The sequence below is a fragment of the Lygodium microphyllum genome, chromosome 2 (assembly GCF_053477565.2).
Source record: "Lygodium microphyllum isolate KBCC chromosome 2, Lygodium_microphyllum_v1.1.10, whole genome shotgun sequence".
Taxonomy (NCBI): Eukaryota; Viridiplantae; Streptophyta; class Polypodiopsida; order Schizaeales; family Lygodiaceae; genus Lygodium; species Lygodium microphyllum.
In genome coordinates, this window is record NC_141136.1 from 117,815,820 (window position 1) to 117,830,329 (window position 14,510).

At 43.6% G+C, this 14,510-nt stretch overlaps 1 protein-coding gene across 1 annotated transcript in view; it reads right to left on the reverse strand.

Moving 5' to 3' along the window:
• Window positions 1-13,786, reverse strand: part of LOC148040227 (fatty-acid-binding protein 1-like) — a 34,933-nt gene extending 21,147 nt beyond the window's left edge. The window contains exon 1 of the mRNA XM_087666285.1: window positions 13,269-13,786. Within this exon, the coding sequence (XP_087522411.1) occupies window positions 13,269-13,662 (394 nt within the window). The 5' untranslated portion in view covers window positions 13,663-13,786. The remainder of the gene's footprint in view (window positions 1-13,268) is intronic.
• Window positions 13,787-14,510: the final 724 nt, after the last annotated feature.

Genomic DNA, 14,510 nt, shown 5'->3' on the forward strand with positions numbered 1-14,510 from the left:
ATATAAGCCCTGTTCCTATTACAAGAGGCCAACTCGGCTCAACCAATACCTCACCAAGGTTTCTCAAAACCAAAGGAAGAAGCCGCCGCCAAAGATGTGCAGTAAAATCAACCAGCTCCACCTAAATTGAGCATACCTGTCTAAGCACCTCCTAAAACTCAGCCATAGGCCTCCATGGGACCATATATATCAGCTGACCATCCATGAACAAAGGAATACGTTGCATAATGTGAGCACGCACATTCGGGGTACGAAAAATAACTTCAAAAAACCCTCTCAATCCATCATAAATCTGTTCAACAAGAGGGGCCTGCACTTGCCTTGAAACATCATCTTGATGCACATCAACACTGCAACCAAGCACAGATCTTAGTAATCAAAGGAATCCTTACCATAAAATAAAAGATGGCTGCCCTCTCATGAAAAGCAGCAATCTGCTGTAAAACCAAGTCAGTTCCCATGACAGCAACCACGTGATCCCCTTCTGGTAAAGAGCTCACTTTACTCTCATTGGAATGAACATAATCTGACATAAGATTGCTTGCAATGGTGGCGAGCATAAACTGAAGAGACCCATCAATTTGTGAGCAAGGAACATGAGCATCTTGCTGAAGCAAATTCAGAGCACATAAAACCGGTTCATCAACCAACATCAAAGATATCTCTTAAAAGCCAAAGACGTGCAATTATTATCAACAAATGGGGCACGACATCATTGAATGTCAAAAGTGCATTGCCTCAAAGAAGAGGAGGAAGTTTGATCTTGCTATCACTAATGAGATCATCAACCTTGCTAAGCACAAGGAATATAGTTTCTTCATCCAATGTTACTAAAATCCTTCTATTCATGATCAATGTTACTCTATCTCTGACCATGTTTCTACTTGGTATTTTAATAGCGATGCTTCAAAAAGCACATCACCTCATGTCAAGAATTCTTCTTATATATCTCATGTACCTAAGGGGGGGGTACAATTATGTGTGCTAATAATGTCTTTTATGTAGTTGAAGCCATTGGTCATGTGCAAGTTACTACTATTTCTAGCAACTCCATGATTGCAAGATGTCCCCTAAGCACCAAGTATTAAGGAGAACCTTCTTTCCATCTCAATCATTGCCACTTCCAGCTTTTGATATATCTTTTGATGGCCCTTGATGTGCAGTTTATGATGATCGGGTACCTTCTTCCATTGTATTAACTGGCACTCTTACTTCAAGACTTTAGTGTCTTGGTTCTTATAATCAAAAGTATGCTGAAATCTCAATTGCTCATGCTCTTTCAACAGCAAGAGCGATCCTCTTATCACACATGTTCCTTCAAGGCAACATATTTCAGATTTGCTGATTTTTATTTCATTTTATTAGTGGGATTAATGCTGTCCGAATTGCAACATTTCAACATTATTTACAGCAGCCACCTGCTATCATTGATTTTGGTATGCTTTTTCCTCCTTTGCTCTCTGATTTGTCACCATTGAGGGGGTCATCCATACATTAGCTACTTATTTAGCTTCTCATTTGAGCAAAATCATTCATAGCACTTTTGTGAATCATTGGCAATCAGTGGAGTGCCTTCATTCATCTTAAAGAGACCAAGGATATAAGCCTTTTCTTCGAGATTGTGTCTTCATTTATTTTGTATTGATTCATGGATCATGATTGAGCTCGTTACTCAAAAGACATTTTGGCAAAACTTTTTATGAAGGCTCTTCCTCCATTAGAGTTTTGAGCTATTATGCTATCTCTACATTTGATCCCTTTTAAAACATGATCAATCATTCATTGTAGTCATAGGTTGCTATATCCATTAGGATAAACATGTGCAACCATGACCACATATATTATTTTTTCTAGGATTTTGTCATCTTTCCTAGATTAGTTCACCCATAACATGGATAGTCATGTGTAGGCCATCTCATTGACTTCGCATCGATGCCCTTTATTCCATGTTTCGGACTTAGAATGTGTTTAAATTGTCGCTTATGACAATTGTTAACCCCAATCATCTAGGACTCAAGTGTCACTAGGGAAGGAATCTTGCCATTCATGTTGGCATGGAAATAGATGTCTAAGTCACTAGACATCCTTCTCCCACCTTGAATTGATCACACTTCTCAAGCACTTCCCCTTTGACTCCGAAAACATGACTAGCTAGGACATCCTCCACTCAAACTTTGAGATCACTTTACCCCTTACGCACAAATCGGATGACTCTACGAAGGTCCAAGCAGCTCTTCCAATCCGCAATTGCACCAAATGTTCCTCCATTCATGGGCTCCTCCTACCACAAGTTGATGTGCAACCTTCCTACTCACACTCATACATTGAAAACACAACCTTGTCATTGCCCTGAAATCTCCTCTTTAGATCTATCCACCCTCGATCAGCCCTTAACTGCTCTAATACCATGTAAGAGTGCATTGTTGTGGAAGTGGATACATAGGCTGAGTGAAAGAGATATTTAATTATGGATAATGCTGGAAAACCATTTGGAAAGGCTGCCACTTGTCAAAAATGCTCATGCAAGACTAAAAAACGTCTTTAAAGACTTAAGAGAAGCATTTTTAGTGTATTTAAGGGAGGAAGGAGATGTTGCTCGTCTTATTTGCAGCCATTGGAGGATCTTTTGAGGTAGCCAAGGGCAGAAAAAGACCAATCAACAGCAGGTGGCAACATCTACATGCTATTGAGGCAAGGCAACAGCAATAAATGACTACTTTTTTTTAGTTCTTTGCATCTACAAGCTATTGAGACAGGGCAGCAATAGTAAATGACAAATTTTCTTCAGTTATTTACAAAGAAAGTCTAAATTTTCTCGCTTCTCAGCATTCTCTCTCATCTCCCAGCCTTTCTACAACCTTGCTCCAAAGATTGCAACGTTCAGATCACCAAAGGATGATAAATTTCAGATTTCTCTACTGTAAACCCTAATCTGCAGAGTTGAAATTAGGGTTTAGCAGTAGCCTCGGGAAGCATGCCAAAAATTGGAAGCTCCAAGACTTGGATCCAACGAGGCTGAAGCTATTTTTAGCCTATTCAAGTGAAGGGACCAGCAAAAAATTGAATTTGGGGCATTTTCCATCTCCATCGAAGCGGGTGAAGGCCATTGATTGCCCGAATCAAGGGGTAAATCAGATTAAAGACTTGCTGGTCATTTTGAACAGCAAGGGGAGTTGGAATACCAAAAGGGATCGGGAGAATCCCATTATGCATCAACTTCTTCTTCAATTAAGTTAAATAAGTACAGAAAGGGGCACCAGTTTTGGGGCCAACAAGGTGTCCAATGTCCAAGATTATATAGTAAAGTGTACTTTTCAGTTTTGTGAATTTGTTAATTGCTGTAAATAGTGCTTAATCAAGTTATTTACCACCCTATCCGAGGAGGAAGGCTGATTACAAAGAGAGCTCAGAAATGAAGAATGCTGAATACTGAAATATGGAACAGAATATGTACAAGGGCTGGTGTCAGTGTATACACCCAGCCAGAACCTCTCTCTCACCGATAGATTAAAAGATACATGATCATGCAGGCTATACATTGCCTAAATAGGCTGCTAGGACACAAAAAGAGGAGCAAGTCAACCAACACAAATTGGCTAGTCTGCCATGTGGCAGGTTGGCCAGCAGACTGGCATACTGCCTGCTGCCTGCTGCCTGTAACTGCTCTCTGCCCAGCTGCCTATCCATGCTGCCTGCCTGCCAAGTGTCCTACCTGCCTGTGCTATCTGCCTGCCTGAAGGCTGCCTGTCCAAGAGGTGTAGCCTCTGACAAGGAGGAGTATCTACCATTGGTTGTGCATGCAATCAATGATCTGATTCAGGCCTCTACAAAGTGGACCCCATTTGAGATAGTTTATGGGCAACTAGTTAGCAATACCTCACCCATGCTTTCAAGACATCTACCTACGGATACAGATTAGTTGTTGAAGTAGGTTCAGGAGAATATCCAGCAGGCACAACACAGCTAGAGGCAATTGACAAGAATCAGTGTGAGTTAATCTTCTGGGAAAGTCATGGTGCTGTCTCACCATTTAGAACCAGCATTTGAAGCAGTTTGGGGAGTTTTCACCTAAGCTAGCACCTCAGAAGAAGGGCCCTTTCTGCATGATTAAGAAAACATGACTTATCAATTGGAGCTACCCCCTAATTGGAAGATGCGTCAAATGTTTCATGTGAGTAATCTTTCAGAATATCATGGACCTATTCTTGCTACAACCCCAGATCGAGAGAGCTAGAGTTAGTGGATAGTCTCCGGCAAGTGTTGCTTCACAAGTACAAGAAGGGTACACGGAGGAAGGAGCTCCAATATTTGCTCGAGTTTCAAGGTCACCTCATGCGCAAGGAAGTTTGGTTGGATGAGTCTCAATTTGGTGATGACGCTATGCCTTCCTTCAAATCTACCAAGAGGCTATGTGACTAGGGACAGCTGCATTTCTAGTGGGGGAGAACGTAATGCATATGGAGAGGTGATGGGATAGGCACAGGTGGATGGTGTGGCAGGAAAGCCACATGAAAGGCGGAGATGATAGCGGGCCATAGTGTGCAAGATAGTGGCAGCAAGATCATGTCTTGTTGATCGCGGGCAACAAGTCAACACATCTCGAAGGTTAGAGTTGACATTTTCCAAAAAATTCAGCCTTTAACATATTAGTGATATGGCACTTCAATTATTAATCACTAAGTTGGCCTAATTTAACAAAGTGGCGAGCAAACACAAAGGTGTTGATTATATGTTGTGTCGGCTGCGCCCTTGAATGAACTGGATTAAATGAGGCTTTAGACAAATTGGTGGGGCATTGGCATCGTCACAATCATACTAGTGCGGATAAGCAAATGCATCATATTCTCCTTCTACTTGTGCTGAGTTGCGAGGAGCAGCACAAAGCAAGTCTACCTGCATTCTAGAGAGAAATGTAAGATTGAGGCAAGCTAGAGTGTTCATCGCTTGATCAATGTGAAGATTCATCCAGGCAAATTCTAACGAAGTGAAGAACTGTCCTGAATAGGACAATTAGGCAACTTCATGGATTCGAAGGGTCTTGGGCTCTCAAAACTAGTACTTGTAAAATCTCTATTAAGTTGCTATAACTAAGACTTGGGGATCTCTTCCTCCTTTCTTGTGTTCTAGCTTCTATTGAGTTATGCATTAGGACTATGAGTCTTGCACAAGTACACCAAATATCTCTTGCTTTATTTGTTCTCCATGATCATCTTGCATATCACCAACTTTCACTATAACTTTTCTATTTGAGTGACTGGAGATTTCCTCGTCATGGCCTAACCTTCATCTTCTGAGGCTTCCTTTTTTAGCTTTGTAGTCTTTGGTTCGTAGCTAAAGGTTCTCCATCTTTTGCTTCAATCTTATTTCAAGCTTCATGGATACTATTTGCATCTCTAGTGCTCCTAGAGACTTGTTTGGAAGGTAGTGGTTTCGTGCATGTTTCATGGAGTTCTCTTGGTGACTACTTTCCGGTGTCATTGGTGGCCTCATCTCTATGTTACACAAATGAGAAGGTGCCATGCTTCTTCGATGGAGATCATGTTGGCTGATCGATGGTAGTGACTAATGCAAAGAGAGTCACCAAGTTCTTTGGTGGCATGATTGGTTCAGTTTGATTGTTGGATAGATGGCTACTATGTTGACCCTTTGACCCCTCCAACCAACTCAAATGGTGGTTCAATGGTACGGAGGGATGCCAACTTGTCCTAGACCATGGTTGGGACAGGCGGGTTTGCCTATATGAGTTCTCGCATCCCCTCATCTCCCGTATTGTGACACCTGTTCTCCTCCAATGCACACCTTTGCATGAAGCAAGGATACTTATGTCCTTAGTAGTGGAGTGCCACTCCTCACCCATCCCCAAACCAAAGAGGGATTATTGTGAGAGGGTAGAGGTTGTGGGTGGTGAAGCCTTGTATACATCTCATGATGAAGTGGACCCTAAGGGCAGCTTTCTACATTCGTAAACATAGTTTGGTGATTCAAATCCTGGAGTTGGTTTGGCTTTTAGGTCCATGATGGGATGGTTTGACAATTAGCAGTGTGTGCTCTTGGCCTATTCTCACATGCAATTTGGCTGAAGGTGGGGAATCCATAGTCAAAGTGTGCTTTTGACATGGTTGTTCGTGGCACACATAGAGATCCAACTATTCCCACTTTTTGTGTTTAAGGTTTAAGTATGATCAACATCAACTTGGCTCCTCTTGTTTAGATGTCTTCAAGATGAGGAGTCATGACCCAGAGCTAAAGTCCTAGCCTAGAGTAATTTTGATGGTCCATTTGGGTACTTAAGAGCATATTCATCGAACATCACTTTTTAGTAAATCATTGTTCATGTTATGGGATATGGTAGGGGCTTGTTGTTCCCCATCATTTCATGGGTGCAAGGCTCTTTATTAGGACACTATTTGGGTGCCTTTATGGGCAACTGGGCAGCTCCAATAGGATAGTCCATCTGTCTTCAATCTCGTCTACAGCCTATATAGCCTCCACTTTGTCAAAAGATGACGTACCAGTGAGACAGTAGGGTTTGCCGGGAGGAACACGGAGTGAACTCGGCAAACATGGAGAAGAGAAGAGAAGAGAGAAGAAACTCTAATGAATGGAATGATGAAGTTCCGAATCATGGAGTGAATGTGATACAAGGGAACAAGGGTGCCGTAGCACAAGGAAGATGATGAAGACAGTCACGAACCACGAACCGCAATGTCCTCCTGAAGGGGTGTGAGGGTAGTGGAGAGGCTAGAGAGAAGAGGTGATGGATTGAATGAATCAGCCGTAAGGAATGAATGAGAGAGTGGCCTATAATTAGGCATAGTCAATCTAGGATGGCGCCCCTTTTTGGAGCTACAAACCCTAAACGCAAACCCTAAACACAAAAAGCAGAAATGCAAAAATGCAAACTGCAGTTGAAGGGTGAAGGGTTTCTCAATACCCTCTCTCAGGCCCAAAAAGGGGAACAAGAGAAGAGTGAGGTGGAGATGCAATGCTACATGCTGAAGAATGCTTATGCAATAGGTGCCACTTGGACACTGTCCCTCATGGGGAAATTGTTCACTTGCCCAAGCGCCCTAGTACAAAGATGATGAAAACATGCAATGCATAAAAGGAATATCGGACTTTGTGTGGTGCCGAGAACCATAAGGATATGCCCGTACTCAATCTCGGGAGATGGCTGACCAAGGGACGAAGGCAAGAAGAAGAGGAGGAAGAAGATGTAGAGGATCCCGAAGATCCAAGATTTCCACCAGAAAGGGAACCTACAATAAAGAACAGTAGACAGAGTGAACTAGAGAACCGGAGACTCAACCTCGGGAGAGAAGCCACTAGCTCTGTGCATCCATGCTGGAAGGAATACAAAGGCCTCGTCACCAAGTCGCCGCTGAACCTCCGAGGTCCCGATCTAGGTGGTACCTGAAGATCCTAGGTATCAGTAGAAGAGATGACTCGTCGAAGACAGCCACTCCAAGAAAGTAGAGGATGGGTGAATAACTTCATGTGGAGTAGGTTCCCCCTCTGAGGTGAGAGGTGGAGGGCCCCCCCTGAAGTCGAAGAAGAAGTAGATGCCCCCTCTAAGGGCAAAGAAATAACATCCCCCTCTGAATCCCCCTCTGAAGTAGATAGGGAATCCAAAAACTCATGGATCACGGACTCTGAAATGTCTGATGACGACGAAAGTGCCGCCAGTCGTGCTGAAGAAGGTATCTGGGATGCTGAAGAGCTCCTAGAGGTAGCCTCTCGAACATGAGTAGTTGAGAGTGGGGAAGAGTCGGGCTCAGAATGAGCAAGAGGTAGGCAACAGTCGTTGTCTCTCAGTGGAGCGGACTAGGTAGCCAAAGAAGAGGAAGGAGTCAAGCAGCCACTGTCTCTCGAAGGAGCAGACTGACGAGGAGACAGTATCAAACAATCATTGTCTCTCGGTGGAGCGGACTACAAAGCCGTAGGTCGTAGAAGCTACTATACCTGAAAATAAGTGGGAGAAGACTACCGCTGGCATTGCGACGATCTCCAAGAGGTCGTAGCACCAATCGATCCTCCATGTGCTCGAAAGGACTTAGTACGCATCAGATGCATCTTATTGCCTTGAGCATAGTACTCTGATAGCCGATGGAGAACAATCTCTGTGACCCAGAAAGGAGAGGTGACACAAGGAGTGCCTGGTGAAAGACGCATATACTCTGGGGGGGTGGGAAGCAAAGGTCGAAGTCAGCAAGCAATGGTGGTGTGTCTGGTGATGCCACAGTAGAAGTAACAGGTAGTCTAGTCATCTGTTGGTAAAGAAGCCATGGATACCAGTGTGCCTTGCTAAAGAAGGAAAAGGTCAGCCACCATGAACCACTAACCACCGCCTCAAGGGGTGTGAGGGCAGTGTGAAGCACGAACTGCAATGTCCGCCTCAAGGGGTGGGAGGGCAGTGGAAGGGCTAGAAGTGAGCTGCCAGTGGAAGGAGGATGCGACTAACAGTAAGAGGTTGCAACCAGTAGAAAAACGCAGGTGAGGAGAGAGAAAGACGAAAAACGCAAGCAGTAGGAGAGAGAAAGACTAAAAATGAGACTAAAAACGTAGGCATGACAACTTGCAAAAGAGAGAAAGACTAAAAACGTAGGCAGCAAGTGAGAGAAAGACTAAAAACGCAAGAAAAAAACAGCAACAGCAGTCAATATGCTGAAATTAGCTCCGAACAGTGTGCAATAGGCTGGAAACAAGCATCAAACTGCTCTAGACAGCAATGGCCAGCTTGGACCGTGATGTCCTCCGCATTTGGGGTGTGGGCAACAAGCTGAAATACCTGAAATCTGCAAAAACGAGATTGTTTTCCGAATGGAGAGTGATCAGCAATAGTCGCTTTGGCATAAGCAGCTGCAAATTGTGGGGTGGAAGGCTGGAAACAGGCGCCGGACTATAGATGACAGCAAGGGACAGCTAAGACTGCGATGTTCTCCTCGAAAGGGGTATAGGCAGCAAGTTGAAAACACCCGAAACCTGCAAAAACGAGATTTTGATGTAGTGGAAGAAGAAGATAAGTGGATGCTAAACCCACCACCGGTCTTTGCTTTCACTGGAGTGGAGGATCTTTGCCATTGTTTGAGTAGATCCAGCTCTGATACCATGTCAAAAGATGACGTACCAGCGAGACAGTAGGGTTTGCGGGAAGGAATACGGAGTGAACTCAGCAAACATGGAGAAGAGAAGAGAAGAGAGAAGAAACTCTGATGAATGGAATGATGAAATTCCGAATCATGGAGTGAATGTGATACAAGGGAACAAGGGTGCCGTAGCACAAGAAAGATGATGAAGATAGCCACAAACCACGAACCGCAATGTCCTCCTAAATGGGTGCGAGGGTAGTGGAGAGGCTAGAGAGAAGAGGTGACAGACTGAATGAATCAGCCGCCGTAAGGAATGAATGAGAGAGTGGCCTATAAATAGGCATAGTCTGACTAGGATGGCGCCCCTTTTTGGGGCTGCAAACCCTAAACGCAAAACGCAGAAATGCAAAACCGCAAATTGCAAGTGAAGGGTGAAGGGTTTCTCAACACACCCCCCCTCCACACTTCTTATATCAGAGGTACTGCTGGTCATCACACATGCTATCACCATACTTACCTAGAACACAGGAAGGAAACAGGAATGGGACCCCTTGGAATGGGGGGGAACATCCAAGGTCAAGGAATGCGAATGGGGGGAACAACACATGTCTTAAGTGCCCCAAATATGCCCTGCATGACCCAAATTTCCCAATAGCCCCCCAATGCTACAAATTACCCAAATTGCCTTAAATGTCCCAAAAATGCCCCAAATTGCTCTCAACATCCCAAAAATGTCACAATTTCCCAAATGCCCCAAATGTCCCTCTAATTGCCCCAATATCCCTCAATGCTCCAAATTGACCCAAATGCCCCAAAATTGACTCAATTACCCCCATAACTCCAAATTGCCCTAAATTGCCACAAATGCCCTAATTACCTCAATTTTTGTTGAAATTAGACAATATAAATGGGTGATTACCTTGGAATTGAAAATAGGGCTGAAATTTGATTGTGATTTGCAAGAGTTGATAATGCATCAAATGTGAACTCTACATGGACTCACGATTGGCTTATGGCTTGTCTTGGCACTCCGAATCTTCAGCCCGAGAGAGAGAGAGAGAGAGAGAGAGAGAGAGAGAGGTGCACATTAGGCAATGTAGATGGATAAACAGGTGATACAAGTGTGACACAAGCAAGAAGAAAAAATAGGAAACACAATATTTTTTTGTCAATAGGCATGGAATGGCCGTTCCAAACAAGGAACCGAGGGGGAACAGCAAGGAATAGCAGGGAATGAGCCAAGGAATGACAAGGAACATTCCCTGGCCGTTTCATCTCCTCGGAGGGTTTGGAACGTGTTAGGCCATTCCTACATGCTAGAACAAACGTTCCCTATTTCTATGGCTATCACCTAGAGTGGTTTGTACATTACGTCTCATATTTTGTGTTACTTGATTCCATTGCTCGTTTATACATTGTTTGAGTTGTTGTATTCTCTCTTTCAATGTTTGTTATTCTCAATATTCAAGAATTGTGATTCTCCAACTTCTATTGCTCATTCTCATAGGATACCCACTTGATTTTGGACCAACCACACCCAAATGGAAGAGTAAGCAAAGGCTTCAATTTTTCCTTCAGAAAACACACCCATACATAACAAGATATATCGCCTACAATGAGAAAGAAATATTGTGATATATTCAATGATGGTGTAGATGATTTACCAATCAAGTCACGGTGAATCAACTTTAGTGGTTCCTTGGCTCTATTGTCATCCAAGAATTGTCACCACATAGTTGAAGCCAAGCTTTTGGGAAAAGCTCTTCGAAATAAGCCAAGCTTTATGCTTGTCCAGCATTGTACTTGGTCTTGTAGACCCACCTAACACCATGACCTTTCTCCATGGAGGACAAAAAGCTAAAGACCAAGTCTAACTTTGCTCAACAAACTCCAACCTACCCTATATGGCATGGCACCATGCATCCTGTCAAGCCTCTTGAACTAAAGTAGGCTCTCAATCTTATAATCCCGTGAGGTTTATAGTTCGCACTAAGTGAACCAACATGCTATCATTTTCCTTGGAAATGATGTATCCTCTATGATCTAAATCCATCACAAATAGCCTCAAGAAAAGAATGAATTACTCCTTCACACGAGAGTCCCAAATCATTGTCGGACATGAAAAGCTGACAATTGTGAAGTCTTTGGCTCCTCCTAGACACCTGAATCCTAAAACTCTGTCTCTCTCCTCATCCTCCCCCTTAGGCACTAATAATGCTATAACTGGTAGCTGAGGCTCTAGCAAAGCCTCACTAGGGAGGATGTTTCAACCTATGGGGGTTATCTATTGGCTAACTTGTGGTGTAACATATGGTGAAGGTGAGAATGGGGTAGGGGGACCTCTATGGAATAGGAAACAAAGAGCGGAACCCAAAGCTGAAGGGGTGGCTCTGGCACAGTGAAAGGTGGTGCCTACATAGAAGGATTGAAAGCTAAAATACAAGGACCACCTAGTAGAGCAGTCACTAGTGCACAGAACGTCATCCTTAAGAGAAACAACATCCTTACAACCCCCCCAATCACAAAATCATAGAGCTGATAACCACAAATAGTATGACTATGTCCAATTAATATGTGAGGCTTGGTTAAAGAGTCCAACTTTTCCCTCTTCTCCTTAGGGACATGCAACCAAGCATCACAACCAAAAACTCAAAACTGAGTGGCTGCTATAGAAGAAGAATCTCTGACTGTAGCAGCAAGAACAGCTGAAGACACAGATGTAGCCCTGCTGTAATGATGTGGTGGACCACTGCAGGAACCAAGCAGCAGCAGTATGAGTGTCCAGCATGCAAAATGCAGGCTTCATCTGATGCTACGATGGTGACAGCAACAAGATGAAGTTGAGGGCTGCTGGCAATAGGTGACAGAGTGCAGATGATGTCAGACCTTGAAATGCAGCAGTTGATGATGATTGGAGCATCAACAAAAGGGCATATGTGGGCAACAGATCTCCAATGATGGACAGCCCTAGGCAGCAGCCAATTTAAGATGGCAGCAGCTCCACAAAGCTCAGAATAGAGCGGCATCAGCTCTGTAGGGATAGTTTCCATCAGGCACCTGCAAGAAGAGGAAGGGGTAGCACTCAGAGAAGAGGGAGAGTGGCTAACAAGAAAAGAGGGAATGAGAGCGGTCTGAAAGAGTAACTGAGAGGACAACACGGATACACACAACATGCACTTTTATAGGGGATTTTGATGCATTTTGTCCTGTTGTGCAACTAAAAGCCTTTTAACATAAATAAATCTTTTTGGAGCTCAATTAAGGAGTAATAATTAGGTATTAATGCATGTAAATTAATATTTAATGCTAGACTTAATTTTGGTTGCTCAATGTATGACTCCCCCTTGCATGCAACTACATATGTTTAGGATCTAGACTTCTAATGTGAATTTCATGGACAGCTGCGGCATTTAAGGGTAAGAATGTTACATTTGCAATACCCTAGTTGTCCCATGAAAATCAGATAAGCAATCCCCTATCTTTGTATCAGCAACACGAAGGGATATTTGGACTGCACAATGTTCAAGGGGATGAAAAAGAGGTTAAGCCTGCTTTGTAGTTGGAAGATTATTGAACTTGTAGTTGGAAGAATTACGGGACAAATGTGTCAAACCTACAAAGTTTTGCCATTCCTATTCTCCAAGCAAACAGTCAGCTCATCATGTTTAAAAAGCATCACGGAGCTGTATTAATCACAACCACAGAAAGATAAGAAATTGCCTTGGCGTGATCAAGAAAACCGACTTGGTTGATATGAGCTCCAACTTTCGCTTACTTGGTAATGCATCAGTCAGTGCAAAAGCCAAGGAAGACCCTATTGTGCAGTGTGATGAAGATAGAATGACAGGCATGATATCTCACAATGGGCATGAAATCTTTGCTTATGCTGCAATTAGAACCTTTTTAACCATGGAAAAGGGGCAATTGTAAATGTGTCTGTGTGAAGAAGATAGTGGATACAATGAGATGTTACAGCCTCTTAAGAGCATACTCTCACGATGGGCATATGGTTATGGTGCAATTATAACTTTTTCTAGGTAGATTAATGACAAGACTCTTCAACCATGGAAATGGGGCAATTCCAAATGAGACGTATAGGAAAGCAAATGAATCGACGACTGCAGAGATGACGCGCGCGCGCGAAAGAGAGAGAGAGAGAGAGAGAGAGAGAGAGCTTACCGAATGCATAGACGGTGATGTTCTTGAGGCCAAGGACGCTCTTCTTGCGCAGGCCAGTCCCTGCCAGCACACCTTCAGGGAGCTGCGTCGGGAAAGAGGCGCCAGTGCTAGGCTCTGTGAAGAAGGAGGGGGAAGCCTCTGCCAATGCGGACGACAGGCAGGCGAAGGGAAAGCGCCATGGCCGGCTGTGAAAGCACCGATCATTAGCATCATCATCATGAGGAGAGGAGGAAGCTGTGAGTAAGGGGGAGGAGGAGGCCCGTTTGGAGCGATGGGAGGTCGCGCATGCAAAACCGAGCGCGCTGCCGACTGCCAGCCCGAGCGCTATCCTCCGTGCATGCGAGAAATAATGGTGGTGGCAGAATGTATGGGAGAAGGGAGCGGAAGCTGCCATCCCTCCCTTCCCAGAATGCCTCTCGCAGTTGTGGTGTTTTCAATCTTGAGATGTCAAATGGTAGAGCGTTTATTGTTAGTGCTGCTATGAACACACCCTCATGGTTTGCAACCTCCGCCATGCCTACACAAGGCCAGCTAGCAAACAATCACTTCCTGTCTCTACGATTGCACTAAGGGCCTAGGCTGAAGTGTTCCCTTGTCCACATGACATTCATAAGGGTGGTGCCATGCCTAGGGTGCCTCACTAGTACTAGACATAAGGGTAGTCACTCCATTCGCACTCTGAAGAGCCTAGGCTAAAGTGTTCCCTTGTCCACATAGCATTCATCAGGGTGGTGCCATGCCTAGGTGCTTCATCAGTATCACACATAAAGGTAGTCACTACAAGTCAGAAGGCTAAAGTACATGTCACATCATGTTTGCTTTACTATAAGGCTTTCATAAAGTATGCCAAGAGGTGAGCATTGCATCACCCTTAAGTAATTAGCAAGTTGTTCACGCCATGTAATCCAATAATCCAAAATCATTCTCTTCAGCAAGTTTAAGACACTAATCTTCATCATCCTCATAAGTCATGTGGTCAATGCAATAATATGTTTAAAGTATTACCCATCCTAGATTTTCTTCTTTCTTCAATATGGCTATTGGTACTTAGGCTCATAACCTTCTTATACTAGCATGAGCTAACTAAGGAGCAAACAAGGCCAACTATTAAAATTGTTTCAAAATAGAGCTAAAAATAGAAGTGACAAAAAATAGCTAATTGGTACATGAAGGTTAAACGTTGTTACTTGAAATTAAAGTATAAGTTAGAAAATATCAAAGGTGAATTTTAGAGTTAGTTTA